The sequence below is a fragment of the Pleuronectes platessa genome, chromosome 3 (assembly GCF_947347685.1).
Source record: "Pleuronectes platessa chromosome 3, fPlePla1.1, whole genome shotgun sequence".
Lineage (NCBI taxonomy): Eukaryota > Metazoa > Chordata > Actinopteri > Pleuronectiformes > Pleuronectidae > Pleuronectes > Pleuronectes platessa.
Genome location: NC_070628.1, coordinates 1,295,710 through 1,315,574, shown reverse-complemented (window position 1 = coordinate 1,315,574; position 19,865 = coordinate 1,295,710). Strand labels below are relative to the sequence as shown.

The window sequence follows — 19,865 nt, the reverse complement described above, 5'->3', positions numbered from 1 at the left end:
ATGATTTTAAGTTCATGTTTTTTTTCTGATCCACACGTGGTTTAACTTCCACCGTTTTAAAAAATACATAAAATGACACAAATTTATTGAAATGTCTAATTTCCCAGTTTTCAAACTGCACCTGAACACAGCGTGACTTCGTGGATATGGTGGAGCTGAAAACTCCAGAAGACCCGTGAACGCAACTGATCATATATGCGAGAGAGAGAGAGAGAAATAGAGATAGAGACAGAGAGAGAGAGGCAGAAAGAGAATTAGAGAGAGAGAGAGAGAGAGAGAGAGAGAGAGAGAGAGAGAGAGAGAGAGAGAGAGACCAGCTGTAGCTCTGGTGTTTGTCACACACATTTCAATTTATTTTAGTATTTTAACAGGACTAATGGATTCTTTGTGCTTTTATTGTGTATGGGTTGTGTGTGTGTGTGTATTGTTGTGATGTGTATGGGTTGTGTGTGTGTATGTATTGTTGTGATGTGAATGGGTTGTGTGTGTGTGTATTGTTGTGATGTGTATGGGTGGTGTGTGTGTGTGTGTATGTATTGTTGTGATGTGTATGGGTTGTGTGTGTTTGTATGTGTTGTTGTGATGTGTATGGGTTGTGTGTGTTTGTATGTGTTGTTGTGATGTGTATGGGTTGTGTGTGTGTGTATGGGTTGTTGTGATGTGTATGGGTTGTGTGTGTGTATGTATTGTTGTGATGTGTATGGGTTGTGTGTGTGTGTATGTATTGTTGTGATGTGTATGGGTTGTGTGTGTGTGTATGTATTGTTGTGATGTGTATGGGTTGTGTGTGTTTGTATGTGTTGTTGTGATGTGTATGGGTTGTGTGTGTTTGTATGTGTTGTTGTGATGTGTATGGGTTGTTTTTTTTTGTGTATGGGTTGTTGTGATGTGTATGGGTTGTGTGTGTGTATGTATTGTTGTGATGTGTATGGGTTGTGTGTGTGTGTATGGGTTGTTGTGATGTGTATGGGTTGTGTGTGTGTATGTACTGTTGTGATGTGTATGGGTTGTGTGTGTGTATGTATTGTTGTGATGTGTATGGGTTGTGTGTGTGTATGTACTGTTGTGATGTGTATGGGTTGTGTGTGTGTTTGAATGTGTTGTTGTGATGTGTATGGGTTGTGTGTGTGTATGTACTGTTGTGATGTGTATGGGTTGTGTGTGTATGTATTGTTGTGATGTGTATGGGTTGTGTGTGTGTGTATGTATTGTTGTGATGTGTATGGGTTGTGTGTGTGTATGTATTGTTGTGATGTGTATGGGTTGTGTGTGTGTATGTATTGTTGTGATGTGTATGGGTTGTGTGTGTGTGTATGTATTGTTGTGATGTGTATGGGTTGTGTGTGTGTATGTATTGTTGTGATGTGTATGGGTTGTGTGTGTGTGTATGTATTGTTGTGATGTGTATGGGTTGTGTGTTTGTATGTGTTGTTGTGATGTGTATGGGTTGTGTGTGTGTATGTATTGTTGTGATGTGTATGGGTTGTGTGTGTTTGTATGTGTTGTTGTGATGTGTATGGGTTGTGTGTGTTTGTATGTGTTGTTGTGAGGTGTATGGGTTTCGTGTGTGTATGTATTGTTGTGATGTGTATGGGTTGTGTGTGTGTATGTATTGTTGTGATGTGTATGGGTTGTGTGTTTGTATGTGTTGTTGTGATGTGTATGGGTTGTGTGTGTGTATGTATTGTTGTGATGTGTATGGGTTGTGTGTGTGTATGTATTGTTGTGATGTGTATGGGTTGTGTGTGTGTGTATGTATTGTTGTGATGTGTATGGGTTGTGTGTGTGTGTATGTATTGTTGTGATGTGTATGGGTTGTGTGTGTGTATGTATTGTTGTGATGTGTATGGGTTGTGTGTGTGTATGTATTGTTGTGATGTGTATGGGTTGTGTGTATGTGTATGTATTGTTGTGATGTGTATGGGTTGTGTGTGTGTGTGTATTGGTGTGATGTGTATGGGTTGTGTGTGTGTATGTATTGTTGTGATGTGTATGGGTTGTGTGTGTGTATGTATTGTTGTGATGTGTATGGGTTGTGTGTGTGTATGTATTGTTGTGATGTGTATGGGTTGTGTGTGTGTATGTGTTGTTGTGATGTGTATGGGTTGTGTGTGTGTGTATGTGTTGTTGTGATGTGTATGGGTTGTGTGTGTGTATGTATTGTTGTGATGTGTATGGGTTGTGTGTGTTGACTGTTTACAAACCAGCTTGTCCCTCGGGGACAGTAAAGACGACCTGAACCTGAACTTGACCTTTATTCTACTTTGTTAGTTTTTCATTCTTCGTTGAGTGAGTTTGTATTTGTCAGTTTTACGAGTTTTTCTTTGTTAGTGTTGAGATGTGCTTTATAAATAAAGATGTGATTTATTATTATTAAAGTCATCTATTAGATTTGACTGTAATTGTTCCTGTGTGTTGTGAATGAAGGAAACACACTCTGCCTCTGATCTCCTCTGGACACCAGGTGAGAACAGGCTTCTGTGAAATGCAGTAAAACCTGAAACACCAACAACTTCTTCCTCTAACACAACCAGCTCCTCCCAGTCAGGACATGTCTGTGTCTCCTCCCTTCACAGGCGTGTCAGTGTAAGAACCAGTGAACAACAAGCTGGGAAGTGTGGGAGCTGAGTCACTGCAGGGAGTGAACGAGAGGGGGAGGAGCAGAGATCTGTTTCTGTTCAGAGGAAGTGAAACTGTTCTTCAGTCTCTGGCAGCAGCTGAAATGGAGCAGAGAGAATTTCAACTGGAGCAGGAAACGTTCTCATGTCCGATCTGTGTGGATCTACTGAAGGATCCGGTGACTACTGGCTGTGGACACAGCTTCTGTAAGAGCTGTATTAACACCCACTGGGACAAAGGGGAGGAGAGAGGAAGCTACAGCTGTCCTCAGTGTAGACAGACCTTCACACCGAGGCCTGTCCTGGAGAAAAACACCATGTTAGCTGCTTTAGTGGAGGAGCTGAAGAAGACTGGACTCCAAGCTGCTCCTGCTGATCACTGCTATGCTGGACCTGAAGATGTGGCCTGTGATGTCTGCACTGGGAGAAAACTGAAAGCTCTCAAGTCCTGTTTGAATTGTTTGGCCTCTTATTGTGAAAAACACCTCCAGCCTCATCTTCAGTCAGCTCCATTGAAGAAGCACAAGCTGGTGGAGCCCTCGGAGAAGCTCCAGGAGAACATCTGCTCTCGTCACGACGAGGTGATGAAGATGTTCTGCCGCACTGATCAGCAGTGTATCTGTTATCTCTGCTCTGTGGAGGAACATAAAGACCACGACACAGTGTCAGCTGCAGCAGAAAGGACTGAGAGGCAGAGAGAGCTCGGGCTGAGGAGACAAACAATCCAGCAGAGAGTCCAGGACACAGAGAAAGACCTGAAGCTGCTTCAACAGGAGGAGGAGGCCCTCAATGGCTCTGCTGATAAAGCAGTGGAGGACAGTGAGGAGATCTTCACTGAGATGATCCGTCTGCTGGAGAAAGGAAGCTCTGATGTGAAGCAGCAGATCAGATCCCAGCAGCAAACTGAAGTGAGTCGAGTCAGAGAGCTTCAGGAGAGACTGGAGCAGGAGATCACTGAGCTGAAGAGGAAAGACCAGGAACTGAAGCAGCTCTCAGACACAGAGGATCACAACCAGTTTCTACACAACTACCTCTCACTGTCACCACTCAGTGGATCTACACACTCATCCAGCTTCAGGATCCGTCCTCTGAGGTACTTTGAGGACGTGACAGCAGCTGTGTCCCAGGTCAGAGGTCGACTACAGGACATTCTGAGTGAGACAGAGACAGAGATTTTACAGATTGTGTCTCAAGTGGATGTTTTACTGCCACAACCAGAGCCAGAGACCAGAGCTGACTTCTTAAGATATTCACAGGAAATCACACTGGATCCAAACACAGCACACAAATATCTGTTATTATCTGAGGGAAACAGAAAAGTAACATGGATGAGTAAAGATCAGTCTTATTCTAATCACCCAGACAGATTCACTGGTTGTTGTCAGGTCCTGAGTAGAGAGAGTCTGACTGGACGTTGTTACTGGGAGGTGGAGGTGGAGGTGGGGGGGGGGAGCAGTTTATGTAGCAGTGACATACAATAATATCAGCAGAGCAGGAAACTCACCTGAATGTATATTTGGATTCAATGATAAATCTTGGTCATTATATTGTTATGGAACCAGTTATATCTTTTTTTACAACAGCATCAAGACTCCAGTGTCAGGTCCTGTGTCCTCCAGAGTAGGAGTGTACCTGGATCACAGTGCAGGTGTTCTGTCCTTCTACAGCGTCTCTGACACCATGACTCTCCTCCACAGAGTCCAGACCACATTCACTCAGCCTCTCTGTGCTGGAGTTTATGTTTGGTCTGGATCCACAGCTGAGTTCTGTAAACTCAAATAGACTCGAGTCATTAAAAGCAGTGATTTAGATTCTGTGTGTTAATCTTTAACTTCTCTTGTCTCCATGTTTGTTGATCAAAGTTCTTCGTGGTGACGTTTCTGCTCCGCACAGAGATCAGCTGTCAATCAAACACTGACCTTCCTTTATCACATGTATTCAGTTCTCACTTTGTAAAGACAGAAATCTATAATTACACTGACATGAATGTGTTTGAAAGAACTGATGTTGCTGTTGTTTTCTAAATCAAAGTAGAAATCAGGTTGTGTGATGTTTTAGAACCTGCGTTGATCCTGATGAGTGTTGCAAAGGGGCGGAACATTCCTGGAAACTTTCTGGAAACTTTCCACGGGAAGTTCAGCTCATGAATTTGGGAGATTTTGACTTTTTTTTCAGAAGTTATCCTGTAACAGGAAAACTTACAGGAAGTTGAGAACCAGCCGAGCTCAGCTGGAGCCTGGAAGCAGCTGGTTGGGAACTTTGTCGTCCTGAAAAGTAAACCTGTGACTTTGTGTTGTTGTTGAACGTCTTTGTCGTTACCTAGCATGTTGACGACTTGTTACACTGAAACCATGTTCATGTTAATATCAAGTTCATCTGTAAACAGTAGGCTAACTTTTTACAGCCGTGACAGTACGATGTATGTACAGTTGAAATTAGAAATATTAAAACCCCCCCAAAGATTTTAAGGATTCATCAATTAAAGTTTTTTCAAAGAGCAAGATTCTGCTTCGGATGATTTCTTTGAGTTGAGTGAAACAGAAAATCAACACAGAAAATAAACAATGTAGTATTTATGTGTAACAGTAAGAATTCATCTTCTCATTTTGCGGTTATATTAAATATCTTAGCTCAGCAGGATTGATTTGATTCTCCAGTTTGTGTTGTGCTGCCCCCTGGTGGCGTCACTGCTCGACTGCATCCTGTAGATTTTTTCTTTGTGGCAGATTTATGTGAAACTTTAGATTTTCTACCTCCACTGAAATAAATTAATATTAAGGTGAAATGTTGTCATGACGACTCGGTTGAAACGACTCCTGAAGATAACAAGTTCATCACTAAGATCAAAGGTACATCAGTAGCACTTCTCTAAAGCAAAACAATTTATTTTTACCCAGAATCTTTGTAAATGAGTTCAATTCCCTGTGGACACATCGAGGCTGGAGCCGCTGACGTGACTGAACTACACAACCTGGAGTCGACATCAGGTCAAAATGAGTTCCTGTGTTCTCTCACTTCTAGTTACAGGTTTGGTCTCCTCCACCTCCCGAGAGACACATCTGGACCTCTAGCTGCTAAATGCTAACAACCCTCAGATCTTCTTCTTGCATTCACCTTGTACCACCTGCCCGTTTGTCCACCATGGGATCTGAGAACCTTCAGCCGCTCTGCCCCCCCCCCCCCCCCGGAGCTTCCTCCCACCAGACCTTCACAACACTGACTCTCTCCATTTTTAAATCACATGTAAATCTGTCTAAACTCTCGGTGTGATTGTCTTCCATTTGTATTCACTGTTCGTTGTGTTGTTTCTGTCGTGTAAAGTGACCTGGAGGGCTCTGAAAGTCGACTATAGATAAAATATTAATAACACCATTCTGTAGCCGTTAGTTAATGAACAGATGTTCACTCATCTGTAAACAGAACATCTGTAGAACATCCAGCTGAAACTCTGTAAAGCTCAGTAGATCTGCAGACTCATCTGATGACGATCTAATCACGTATATTAAATGTTATGCATGAATTATTTTGAATATGTTTATAAAAGAGTGGAAATGCTGAACATTCTAAAAAGAATTTGCAACATTTAAAGAAAATGTTCAGGTGGAAAAGTTTGAGTCTTAGTTTTTTAACTCGAAGAAATTACAGCACATTATGAATAATTAAACACAAAATATTTACGAGAAAGTGAGACACAACTTTTTTTTTCCTAAATTTGTCTGAGCAAATTTTTTTGAGACAGATTTTTAGACGTGTAAAGTTCTGGCCAATGAACTATAATCGTGGATAAATACATTCCAAACATGCACATTCAAAAATATAAAAGAGACAGACAGCACTCTGTGTTGTAGGAGTTTGGTTTAATATCATACTGAAAAATAAATTAACGAAAAATAACTTTAAAATGCAACATACGACAAAAAGAGAGAAAGAAAAACCAGATTATAAACATTCTTTGCCAGCAGGGGGTGGAGTCGCAGTGCTCATGTAAGATTAAATTTACAAATATATTTATAAAAAAGGAATTTATTAGACATATCCACAAATCACGAAAGCATTCCTTTACGTCCAGGGAGCTGAACCTGGTTCTACCACCGGACCGACGTTCTTCCAGCTACAAAAAGGTCTAGAAAATTTATATTTATATATGTATAGATTTCATACACATGCCCTGTGCGCGGATGAGGCTGTAAAAAACTAAACTGTACAAAAACAAAAAGCACACGGTGGTGATGTGGATGGAATGATGATGATTCAGCAAAACAAGGTGACGACCTCCGACCCCATGAGCTGAGGTCAAAGTCGGGATTGAACCTTTCAGTCATCGATTAACGGATCAAATGTGAAACAGTGAGAACGAGCATCATCTGGATATTTAGTGTTTTTACTAAAACAACTTCCTGGTGCTTTAAATACGGAGGTGATGGTTCAGATGAGGAAGAGGAGGAGGAGGAGGAGGAGGAGGAATGACTGGAGAGGGAACAACACTCAAGTTCAATAATTTAATATTATCTACAGATGAACCGGAGGAAGAAACTAAAAAGGATTTCACTAGGAAATCAGAACTTTTAAGACCAACAACCAGTTAAACATGGAAATGTTTAAAAGCCAAAATTATCTCACAGGAAAGAAGAAATTGTTCAACATTTTCATAAATATGCAAAACTATCGCAGTTTTTTCTTGAGATCCGAGGATCGTTATCAGTCTGGTGCTCAGAGCCGGAGCAGCGAGGAAGGTTTAACGTTTCAGACGTGAAGTCACGAGCTCCACGTCCGTCTTAACGTCTCGCGACTAAGTGCTGTGAAATCTTTCAGGTAAACACAAAAACAGGTAAATTCTAGAAATCAAAAGTTAAAAATAAGAAAATCCTCAAGTTGCGGTCTCATGACAAACTGGTCTAAAGTAACGACGTCTCCATCAGCCTCCGTCCAATCAGACGGAGGCTGATGGAGACGAGTCGGGTTTTAGGGGAAATCTTCGCTTCAGCTCTTTTACTTTCCCAGAATCAGAAACTTTAAATATAAAAACCTTGAGACGCTTCATAGTTAAAAAGAAAAACTTCAGTTAAAATCTGGTTTGTATGTGAAGTCACTTCCTAATTTATATTGAGTACTTAGTTTTAAGAATATTTGATACAAATTCAAAATGTCCGCTAACGCTCATATGTAACACTAATGATCCAATTCAACTGTACTTGATTACACATTTTCCATTTTAGTATTAATATAAAATAAGTGCGGGGCTGAAAAGGGACCACTGCATGGACGAGTTCATCTTCACTGAAGAAGACGAGATAATAAATATTTGAATTAACACATTTTTCCACATGCAGAATAAAGTGTTTCTAGTCTGAAGGTTTGATGAGTTTAATAAAGTTAAACTCATCAAACCTTCAGACTCAGTTTCTGATTTTGGGTGAGAAAGAAAAACGTTCCCTGAAACCGAACCGCCCTCGTTGAAACGAGTAAAGCTGTAAACTTTGGTTGTGACTCCGCCTCCTCCTGACTCCGCCCAGCGACAGGAGGCGGGACTGTGGTCGTGCTCCTCATTCGTACATTCACATAAAACGGGAATTGTAAAAGTCGACAGGTGAACACACCTGCGATGACGCGGTGACAGATGAATGGCCCCTCCCACAATAACACCTTAACCCCGCCCACTAAATACATCTGGGTCTACAGCGATCCTGACACCTACAGCCGGCGCGGCGAGGAACCCTCATCTACACTCGGAACAAAATCTGATTCACACGCCGTTTCCAAACTGTACAGCAGAAGAGAGAGAGAGAGGGGGGGGGGGGGGGGGGTGTGAATAAAACATGACCGAAGACAGGAGCAGCTAGTTTTTCTTCTTGACGTTGTTGTTCGAGGCGAGGCGGGGCCGGGGCACCGGGATCAGGCTTCCCAACGGGACTCGACTCCGAGCGACTTCGAAGAGTTTGTAGAAAACCTTGAGGAGAAGGAGAGAGGGAGGAGGAGAGAGGGAGGAGGAGAGAGGGAGGAGGTCAGAGCGAGCGAACGAGCCGGAGGAGGACGAGGCTCAGAACACATCTGATGAACAAACCACTCAAAGTGTTTCAGGGTGTATGATCGGAGTTTAAACAGACAGACAGAGGTGCTCACCTTCCGTGGAGTCCTCTGGAAGCAGAGAGGAAATAGAGGACAGAGTAAAGGAACAATCAGAAGTTTCCAGCTGGATATTGGAGATAATCTTAATGAATCCTGTGTTTACTCTTCATTTCTCTCTGGGTATAAAACCAACATCCGGGTATTTTCATGTCTAAAATCATTGTCTTTTCTCTTCCTGTTTGACAACCAATCAGAAAGCTTTCTGGAGTCTTTAACTTCCTCCTGGTGACTGTCCACTCTGCAGACGCACACTCAGCACGATTGGCTGCTGTAAACGACCAATCAAAGACCACGACAGTTCCTCCACAGCTACATGTTCTTACAGACACATGAGGAATCAAACACAACCGATTCACTAGAGAATTGAATTTACAGATTTAAGTTTCTCATAAAAGATGAAAACATAAGTGGAACCACTTCCTCACACTTTGTTGATTCAGTGTAAATGCTCCAGCTCTCACCTGCTCCCAGAGGGTTTCAGCAACCTGGTCGATGACTCCTCCCACCTCACGGAACTCTCCTGAGTATTTGACGTAAGCCCAGATGCAGAGTGCCGTCAGAGCCACGCCCATCACCAGGTTGCACACCGTGGCCACGGAGTTGATGCCCACGAAGCCGGTGACCAGCGACACCACGTACATGAGGAAGATGACGGCGAACAGCGTGGCCGGTGTCCGTGCAGCAAAGAAGATGTTCTTGCCGTCGTTGTGCTTGTTGAAGTTGGCGTAAGCTTCGTCCAGCTCCGCCTCCAGCTGCTCCTGGTAGCGCCGGCAGAATTCCTCCCCGCCCATCTTCTTCACCGAGCGGAAGTGCCTCACCGCCGCCTGGCGCAGCTCCACGTGCCGGCGCTCCAGCTCCACCGGGGACATGTAGGGTTTGTCTCCACCACAGACCTGAGAGCAGCACACCAGACAAGGTAACGCAACAATTCATCTAAAAGCTCGCACAACTGGACGTGTGTGTGTGTGTGTGTGTACCTGCTCCATGCTCTTGTTGTACAGGTCTTTGGCTCCGGCTACAGCTGCAAGGTTATTGGCCTCAGCTGTTGCCTGGTAACAGATGAACAGAACGATGGTTGATAATCAAACTCTAATAAACAAAATTCATAATCTGATTCTCATTCCAACATTTGAACCACAGTGAGAAAAACAACATTTAAAAACTGTGTTTAGTCAACAGTCATGTGATGTGAGCCGTTCAGAGTGTGTGTTTGTGGATTCCTGTGTCGCAGCTGAACTGACCTGCAGCATGGACTTTGGGTGAGGAAGCTCCTCCCCCTGGTAGATCTTCATGTAAGCCTGAAGAACAACAAACATGGAGACGTGTGCTTGGTCATCTCTTCAGGTCGTATAAATCATATTTTCATCTTAGACAGCAGAGGCTTCTAACACCAGTGACACTGTGACATTAAAGCAAACTGACAACATATTTATTTGCTTAAAGAATCCTTTGAAGTGTTCTATTATATATACACACATCTCATTTTTTCAAAATTCCCGAGCTCAATACTCCCATGGAAATGTCCCGCCCCTTTGCAAACCTATGATGCACACGTCTTTTGAGGGAGACTGAAGCATGGAGTTGATGAACTTTGATGACACGGCACTAATATGGCATTTGAGGAAAAGTCCCAGTAATCTTATGTCTTCTTTATCAATGTCTTGAGACACTTTTGACACAGTTGGACATGGTTGCAGTCAGTGATGAGGAGGAATACTTCAAAGTGTAAGCTGTTCAAAAAACAAGTAATTTCCTGTTGCCACCAGGGGGCGCTGTGATTTTAATTAATGATTAATCTGTGTAGACGTCATCAGGCTTGTCTTACATGTCTAGTTTGGACTCGAGGGCACCAGGTTTGTCTGATAAACAAACTTTTACGCCACGATGACACCGTCTGATGAAAACTCAAAATCTGAGGTAGTTTATGTCTCCATCTTGTTGTGAGGACACTCATGTCCATTTTAAGTTGATCTGATGGAAAAACCCTGAGACAAGTACGTGAACGACAAAATGTATAAAACGGCCACTAAATCCAAAATGGTGGGCTTCCTGTGTGTTTTTTCCCCATTGCACCTCTAGACTTTTTTTGTCTAGTCATGACTCACCTGGGCTTTCCCTTAGATGGCGCTGTTGAGCCCATTTCAAATATCTCCAGAATACAATACATTTTTTTCAATACAAACGTTTGAGCGTCTAGCCGTGAAAAAGCCCAAAAGGGAAAAATACAAATCCTTCAAAAACACAATAGAGCCTCCAGCCGGGGGTGCTCGGGCCCGAATCAGCACATTTATAATTGTGTTTTCTTATTGAGCAACAATCTGTAATGTGAAGTAAAACACGAGAACAAGGTGACGCTCGGACGGGAACTCACCTTGAAGTAGTGCAGCAGGTCTCTGCAGGTGATCTTCACTCCTCCAATCTCCTTCTCCACCAGGTTCTCTGGAGACAGCAGCGTCGGGACCAGGTTGACCAGCTCCTTCTTAAACTCCTCATCGATATCTGAGACACAAACCACACGTTACACAACCGACTGCCTCATGACCACCAAGGATTGAGCCCATTTAACCGGACATGCATAACAAGTGATCCTCCCTTTAGAGACGGGTTTGATATGATCTACAGCTGCAATCAGAAATAATCAACCCCCCGAAGATTTTAAGGATTTATAAATTAAAGTTTTCAAACAGAATGACTCTGAAGAAAATGCAAGATGTAGTATTTGTGTGCAACGATATATTTTGTTGTTTTTAAAAGCTGTCTAACAGTTTTTATGGCCTAAAGTGGAGTTGAAACATAATCAGGCCTTTGGGAACTCTAGAATGATCCTTCACTGGCTTCAGCTGTGAAATGCATTATGGGAGATGTAGCTCATTTCTCAGCAAAAGTTTTGAAGTAGTGCTGCAGACGATCAGCTTGTGACTGAAGCAGAATTTCATTGATTAAAACAAAAGATTCAGACAGAGACCATGTTTCTGAAAACCTGCCGAACGAGAACCAGGCAATCGGAGGAGGAAGCACGAGTTTGCTGATTTGAGAGTTTTTCTCTTAAAGTTCATGATCTTTAGTGGACAGTCACTAAGGACAAATGTTTAATCCATCGAATGATTTTATTTCACGTCTCCATCTGCTTCAGAGGCTGAGAAATCTAAGTCCTCAGTTGTTCATTCTCTCAGCTCTTCAGAGAAGCCTCATGCGTCAGATGACCGGTTTCAAACCCCCGGTCTTCACTTGTTTAAATCTATTAACTCCACAGATTCAACCCGGTGACGCTGGGCGTGGTACCTCTGAGCCGGCCGTCGAACTGAGGGTTGGTGGCGACCTTGAGGCCGGGGTGAGGCAGCAGGAAGCAGCCGATGTTGGAGAAGCAGGAGTGGATGTGTTTCCTCACGTTCTGCAGCTCCTCGTGCTGGTTCTGCTTCACCTGGACACAGACGCTCACGTTAGCTCCACTCGGCTCGTTGACCTGAGACTGTCTCCAGGGACGGACTCTCTGTCCTTCACAACATCAGAAGCCCCCCCACAGGGCGTGAGACACTCTGCTCTCTTCTCACAGGAAGGATTTTAATGCAGACATTAAACTGCACTTTTCAGCACAGGTCATTTAATGTGATATTTAATAAAGGAAGTAGTTCAGGTAAAGTGACAACAAAATCTTATCTACACAACAGCTCAGTTGTCAGTGAACATGGAAGCTCTGGGCCACACAGACCCTGGACCAGTCTGATGACGTGAAACTGGGAGGTTCACATTGAAAGAGACTTGCCTGCAGCCGTTTCTCCAGGAAACTCATTCCTCCGTCCAAACCATACGGGTGTTCATACGGGTAACTCCAGTCTCTGATCAGGAACATCAGAGTCTGGAAACACAGGTTACTGATTCAGGATCTGGATTCTACCACTTCATCCAGCTTAGACAACTTACAGAGAGGATAGACTCCAGAAGAAAATCTTTTTATACGACTAAATGTTCTACCCCGTGTCATCTGCGTACTCGGCTGTGACCTGCTGCTCATACCTGGAACGGCTTCTCGTAGACCTCCTCCATCGCGAGTCTCCCATACTCAGTGAAGAGCTGAGGAGACAGAGTCAGAGCTAATCAACAAACATCATCAATGCTCAGCAACACACATCTATAAACTCAGACTGGGTGAAGACAACATGATTTGGTCTCTGTTAAAAAGAAATGATGGACGTGATCATTTGCATATGGAGCAGGAAGTGAGATCCGATCACAGGTGATCATGGGAAACAGTCAGGACACATTTATGTCATAATATATTAAAGTCAGGTGTGAACAGACAAACTTAATGTCAACAACTTGTGATCAGATCAGGAACAGATGTTAAAACCAGGTGTGAACGGGATCTGATGTGAACATAAGTGACTGTTCCCCTGGACATCAACATGTCTCTGAAGCAGCAGCAGGGGGCGGAGCCTGTAGAGCAGCAGGGGGCGGGACTTGACTTTTAAACTCTGAGGAAAGATCAGTGTTGTTGTTTACAGCTCATCCACACCGGGGGTCGGTCCTCATCACCAGAAGATCTGGAATCTCCTCGGGTTTCCAAGTTGACGTCTTCATCTTCTACGTGTTCGTCTCCTCTTCTTCAGCCTGAGGTATTTGGATTGTTCCAGTTTCACTTTACCAACTAAAGGGCTGGAAGGAAAACATCAGTGTTCTCACAGCCCCTCCCAAACAGTTCAGGAGTTTCCAGAGTTCAGTGATCCTCCTCCTTCTGGTCAAAGAGCTGTTTCCATGTGTGAAGTCAACATGTGCAGAACCATGTGACATCATCAAATCCCGCCCTCACGGTTTGATTGACAGGCGCTCTGACATGCACTGATGACCTGGGCCCAAACATGGAAGAGGATTTTGCACCAGGTTTTGTTTGAGAGCAGTTCCTGCCTCATATGGCTGCGTTCAGTTTAATCCGGACACAGATCTCTTCAGTCGTGACTTTAAAAAGAAAACGACTTTCACAGAACAGCTGATGTAAATCTGTTGGATTAAAAAAAAACGTTCCCACATGTTCCTGTTTGAACGAGTCGGACCCGACAACCTGCTGCTGCGTCACAGGACAAACACTCGTTAAGAGTCAGATGATTTGGTTTCACCACAGTACATCACTCAGTAATTTGACTGCACAGAGTTGCTGGTTCTCAGCTTCTTACATCAGGTCATTTGTTATTGTTGAGATCCTTCAGTAAAATCAAACTGACCTGAAGGTGCTGCAGGTCGTCTTCCTGGACGTTCTGGGACAAGTTGTAGACCTAAAACACAAACAAGCATTGACCGGTTATCTCTTTAAAGTATAAGAAGACGCAGCCCGAGTAGTGATGACGATCATTGACAGGATTCATGTTTAATAATAATAGTTGTGCATAATGTGGGTCTTCAGAAGCAGCTGACCTGGACGGAGCTGGTCATGGTGCTCAGAGCGAACAGAGTGGCACAGTCTTTAATAGTTGATTGGCTGTCAAAGGCCCCCTGTGTGTCAATTAGTAGAACGGCAACCTGCAACAACAGAAGCGCACACTCAAGTCCTCACATCACAAAGTGCACAGTGGTGACAGCGGCCGGTGAACCAACCTTAGAGCCGTCGGGTTTCTCCACCACAAACACCTCGCTCCAGGCCAGGATGCCCGTGGTCTCCCTCTCACAGCCGCCACGCCAGGTGAAGCCCGTCAGAGGCTCGTCCTCCCTGCCCACCCAGGAGCTGGACTGTGGGGGGGGGGGGGGGGGGGGGGGAAGAGGAGGAAGAGTTTACAACACGGTTCCTGAGCCAGTTTGACAACAATGAGACAAATAACTGCTTCATTAGTTTGATACTGTAAGATGGAGGGGAGTTTCCACATGAGCCTTTCCTGTGGTATAACTCATTTCATATTACAGGGTCAATGTATTGTAATAATATATATTTTCTATAAATCTGATCAAGTTATTTCTCAAACTGATTAACTTGTACAAAGCTTCAACAGTTTAGAAAAAAGCTTCCCACAGTAGAACATGTCAATGATCCCGTCTGGTTATTAACAGACCTGGCACATGAAGTATGTTAATCAGCTAAAACATGAATGAATCCTTGTTGCACAGCTCAGTCCCATTACAACAAGTGTGCATGTGATCATGTCACACATACACATGGTCTTTATGTGCAATAAGCAGCACACAGCAGCCCTGCAGCTGGAGGCCACAGAGCACACATTGTGCTGGAGTGAAATCCTCTTTACTGCGTGATGAAACGCTGCAGGCTGCTCCTGTGCTTACTGCAGATTAACAAGGAGCAAAGGTCGAGGCACAGAACTCAGATTCTAAACTCTGCACCGTGAAAAGTTTCAAACAGAAAAACTTCTCCTGGGTTGTTTTCCTCTGCTGCAGCAACAGGAAGTCAACTGGAACAACACCAGTGTCCCCCAGTTCAAACTAAAGGGTGGATAACTTGATAGTGATCCGTGACTTTTATGATTGAAGGCAAGATTGAGAAAGATTCAAGCTTTTACAACTTGTCTGAAAACTTCCAGACCTGTAGCTCAGTTGTGTTCCTTATATTTTCAAACCAGCAGAAATCTGTAATCTCAAATCAAGGAAAAAGATGCATTTCATTCGGTTGCCTGTTGGTGGCGTCATACCCACTTTGTTCATGGTGAGTATTTACCCAGTTTGAAATCACATTTTTCACCACACACTTTAGATCTTGGTTGTTTTTAACTCAATGTTTGAAGCGGATAGAGAAACGTCTGGATCTTAAATCGTGTAGAAACAGTTTTAACATGAAGCTGCTTTATTCACCGGAGAGGAGACGTGTGAGGAGATTTAAGATAAAAACTTTCTGAACCATCAACACAATTGAAATGTTTATATAACTTAACAGAGACCTGCTCTGTGTCCTCCAGTTTCTTGAGTACCTGCTTGTACATGTATCGCAGCATGAAGTCCAGCAGGAAGGACTTGCCCTTGCGGAATGCTCCAGCCACACAGACGACGACCACGTGGAGGTCCTGCACCTCCTCCCGAAGCAGCAGCCTCTCCAGCGCCTCCTCCTGCAGTGTGAACGAGTGCTCCTCCTCGTTAGCGACCACGATCTGAATGGGCCGGGCCCTGGCCTCCTCCGGCAGGTAGTCCTCCTCCTCGGGCCTCATCTGGGATGTGTCTGACGTGAACCTGTGGCCATCTGAGAAGGAGAAACAGATGTTCAAATCCAGACTGAAAGATGAGGTCTCAATAATACGGTATCTTAATAAGCACGATGACAACTACACGCTTCTGAATACATCTGTATCCATTTCCAGAATCTGGGCTGACACGGGATCAGCCTGGAGCCACGAGCTGGTTTCAAGTAACTTCACACTCGATTTGAGACCAAAGAAACATTGCTGCATCTGACCTAGAACTGGGGGATTACTGAGCCGACTTATTCCAGAAGTCACCGTTTGTATGGAAGCCACATCTCAAGATGAACATTTGATGAGCTTCAGCAATACATTCAATAAGTTATAAACAACCCACTTGATCATAAAGTAATAAGTGATAAGTGGAAATCAAGTACGGCTGTAAACGATTATGAAAACAAAGATGGTTATGCTTTTGATGATTGATATGGTGTCATGTCCACTGTGCTTAATCACATGACATGTAACTTCAGTTTAATCAGTTCCGTGACGCCCATTGGCACGATTAACTTAATAACATTGGCCATGATAGTGATTAATAGTAAAATATTAAGAGAGCAGAGGAGTTTGTTTTTAGAAAGTAGAAGTGTTGTTTCAGCTTCCCTCTTTGTTTCTTCTTGGTTCTGGAGGAGTGATTCCCCCTCGGGCAGGTCATGTACAGGACGGAGTGAACACACAGAGACTGAATTCACCGGATCACTGAGCATCTGAAACGCTGCAGTTCAAGCACATCATCATCATCATCATCGCCCCAAAAGGTCTCCCTGCACTTCATTTACATTCTCCCCTGGGTGGAACTGAACGGCAACAACGACTGACTACAGCATCGCGTTTTATTTTAATTAAAACATCCATTTTTCATAGCCTGGGCTTGGAGCCTTTATCGTGTCATCCATCTTTATCACATGACGTCCACTCCAGTGAGTCCCATCACGCCCAGTCCTCGAAACTGACGCCCAGCAACTCAAACGGATCCCGAGGGGAAATTCATCCAAAAAGAGTCAAATATGACTTTGAACCATCCAGAGCTGCAGATCAGTGACCATAAGACCTCTGCCTTATAAGGAGAAAGCTTCATTAGTCTATGGTTGCCCTGACCCTGGGGATCAACACCGACTCAAGGCTCTTGTCTATTTACTGTAAACCTGAAGTGATCTCCTAAAGTTTCCTCTCGCCCGAGCTCCTGTGAAACCTCCCTGGCTTCTCAGTGTTTATTGATCCTGTGATCTTTGCTCGACCTTCGTTACATCAGTCAGACGGCAGATAAGACGGAGGCCAAGTCCAATATGAAGGACACACAAAAGATTCAGTGAAAAGTGTCACAATACAAATAAGAACACACACTATCAAAGGCGCCGAGCCAAGTGCCAGTGACATCTTTGTGTGTTTCTGTTGTCTGGACTATCAGCTGTAGGAAGTAGTGATGTCGACCCGGATGACTTGCGTGACATGCTGACACACACCTGAGAGGATATGTTAGTTTCACTGATGTGCAGCCGTGAGGATGTAGACTCGCTGCTCGTGGTGGAGAGACGGTGACGCATCAGATTTCAGATGGAAGTGCACAGGAAACATTGATGAGCAGAGAATTGATTGACAGCAGATTGTTCAGTCTTAATTGTTAGAGCACAGACGGATGTTCTGCTTTGCACTGAGACCACACTTCATATCCAGATCTACAACCTCTTCTCAAACTGTGTCCAGATGTTCAGTTTCCCTCAACTTCATGAAATGATTTCATCTCTGGTAAGAAAAATAAAACTCTTGTAACGTCAGACTCTGGAGTAAAGCAAAACAAGTATATATATATTATATAAATAAAATTGTCAATGATTCCTGAGATGTCGCTTTGACAAAGTTAAGTTTATTTTTATCAAATTCTTAAAGCAAGAGTATAAAAAACAGAGCCAAATATATGAAACGTGAATGAAGAGAAAACATTTGATGTCATATGAAAACAAGACGTCTTTTCTGCATCATTTATTCTATAAAATAAGTTGTAGTGTCTGTGAAAGGCTCATATCAGCTGATGTTTAGGAGTCCGGTTCTACAGTGGATCATCAGGTCGTGTTTGACGGATATTTAAGTTCTCTACATTTGTTTACAAAAACGACAGTAAACATGGATATTTTCTTGATTAACCAACAGGTCACGCTGGCCTATGGATTCATGTACTCTCACTTTAAACTACTAACTTAGTAAACACAAAGTTTGAAGAGCACACGCCTTAAAACATGAATCTGGACTTTGGAAACAGGAACATGTGGGAACATCCAGGCGAGGGGCGGAGCCTGTAGAGCAGCAGGAGGCGGGACCTGACGTATAAACGGCCCTCATCACCAGAAGAGCACAAACATCTCATCCTGAGATGTTTGTGTTCTTCAGGTTCCACGTCACGTGTTAGAAACCTCATCAACACGTCCACTCGCTCTCTGGGAAGCTTCCACACATTGTCCTGCTGGTTCCTCACATGGACTCTGACATGTTACACACATTCTACCAGGAGGCTGCAGGAAAAGATCCAGGACATGTCCAGAGACACTGACTGAGACATTTGTTCTCACGTCCAGAACATGTGAGGAACACGTCCAGACTGCAGCTCATGTCTAAAAGCAACTTGTGTCCTTGAATTAAAAAAGACATTATAGTCAAATCTCTATTAGAAAATCTGCACCAGTAACATCAACGTGCTTATTGAAGAACCCTCCTCTTCCTCGACTCACATCAACACGCCTCAGTGAGTGTCGGGGTCTTACAGCAACTTTGTCCTCATTCAATGATCAGAATAGAGCCGAACATGTGACTTGGGAATAAGAGGATAACCACACCAGTACACGCGTCACATGACTACTGGTGCCTCAGTTTGTGCCCCAGTTTGGTCTGAGCAGTGTGTGCAGCACTTCTCCACAGGTCGAGTCCCTGCAGCAGTCCAACTGTGAGCTCCTGTTGAACGCTCTCCACACAGACTGGAAACCAGCAGAACGGGTCACAATCAGCCAGTTTGTAAACCAGCACCACAGCAGGTGAAGCCCAGTGGTCCCAGTAGATATGATGAGTCACAAACACCATGATTCTCAAGCAGTGATTTGGAAACGTGATGCAGCTTCATGGGTCGGTTCTGTTCCACCAGAGTGAAGACACAAAACACAACACAACTCTGCAGCGTGTGGAATTAAACTGTCTGCGTGTTCGACAGGGACAGAACCACAGCGGACCGGTGTTCACAGCTGAACACGGACCAGTGAGGTTCGAGTCCCCATCAAATGTGAAGTGGAATACAAAGTAGAGACGTTAGTTTAAGATCCTGAATGAAGCCTCATGAACCGTTATCTACAGGAATTAGCATTTATCTTAAATGGGTCAATTTCTGAAGGGAGTTCTGTATCTTCTGTCAAAGCCATTGGGTTTTACTGACTTAAGCTAGCTAGCGTTTAAAGCCCGCGTCCCGTCAGAGCAGCTAACGATGCTAGTTCGCTGTTGACAGTCTCTCAGCTGACGGGACAATAACGAATTAGCTGGAAGAGGCTAGCAGCTGTTAGCAAGGCGCTAACAACAAATACACATCCAGGTGAGCAGCTCGGCTAACAGCTAGCGGCTAACAGCGGCTGCTGCTTCGGGAGCGCACACCGGGGGTTTGAGCTGCCCCGGCCCCAGGAGAGAGGGGGTTCGGAGGTTCGATTCCCCGCTCGGACCCAGAGACGGCAGATGAGGGGGTTCGACGGAGCGGAGCTGCCGCGGTGTCATTTCAAAACCGTCTCGAGGCGGAGGTCACGTATCCCGGGTGTCCCCGCTCCAAGCCCCGCTCCAAGCCCCGCATCAGCCCCGCACCAGCCTCCCAGCCGGCCGCTCCTCGTGCCCACTCACCCTCCGAGAAGATGCTGTTCTTGTGATTCCGCTGCTTCAGCCTCGTCTCCTCCTCCGCCGCCATCTTTCCTGACCTGCTGCTGCTGGCGGA

The 19,865-nt window shown here is 44.3% G+C and overlaps 1 protein-coding gene and 1 pseudogene across 3 annotated transcripts; one reads left to right on the top strand and one right to left on the bottom strand.

Annotated features, from left to right (window-relative positions):
- The first annotated feature begins 2,576 nt into the window (after positions 1–2,576).
- Positions 2,577–5,119, top strand: LOC128429987 (tripartite motif-containing protein 16-like; annotated as a pseudogene).
- Positions 5,120–6,456: 1,337 nt separating this feature from the next.
- Positions 6,457–19,865, bottom strand: LOC128429803 (atlastin-2). 3 transcript variants are annotated; one of them, XM_053415622.1, is made up of 14 exons: positions 19,775–19,865; positions 15,647–15,912; positions 14,331–14,462; positions 14,151–14,255; positions 13,961–14,011; positions 12,759–12,815; positions 12,508–12,600; positions 12,027–12,165; positions 11,116–11,243; positions 9,986–10,042; positions 9,722–9,793; positions 9,206–9,637; positions 8,739–8,753; positions 6,457–8,565 (listed from the first exon to the last, which is right to left on the bottom strand). In XM_053415622.1, exons 1-14 carry the CDS (start codon positions 19,836–19,838, stop codon positions 8,455–8,457), a joined length of 1,722 nt encoding a protein of 573 aa, XP_053271597.1. In that variant the 5' UTR covers positions 19,839–19,865; the 3' UTR covers positions 6,457–8,454. The 3 variants fall into 3 exon arrangements, with proteins under 3 accessions (XP_053271597.1, XP_053271588.1, XP_053271606.1); XM_053415613.1 differs by having other exon boundaries at positions 6,457–8,753; XM_053415631.1 differs by lacking the exon at positions 8,739–8,753.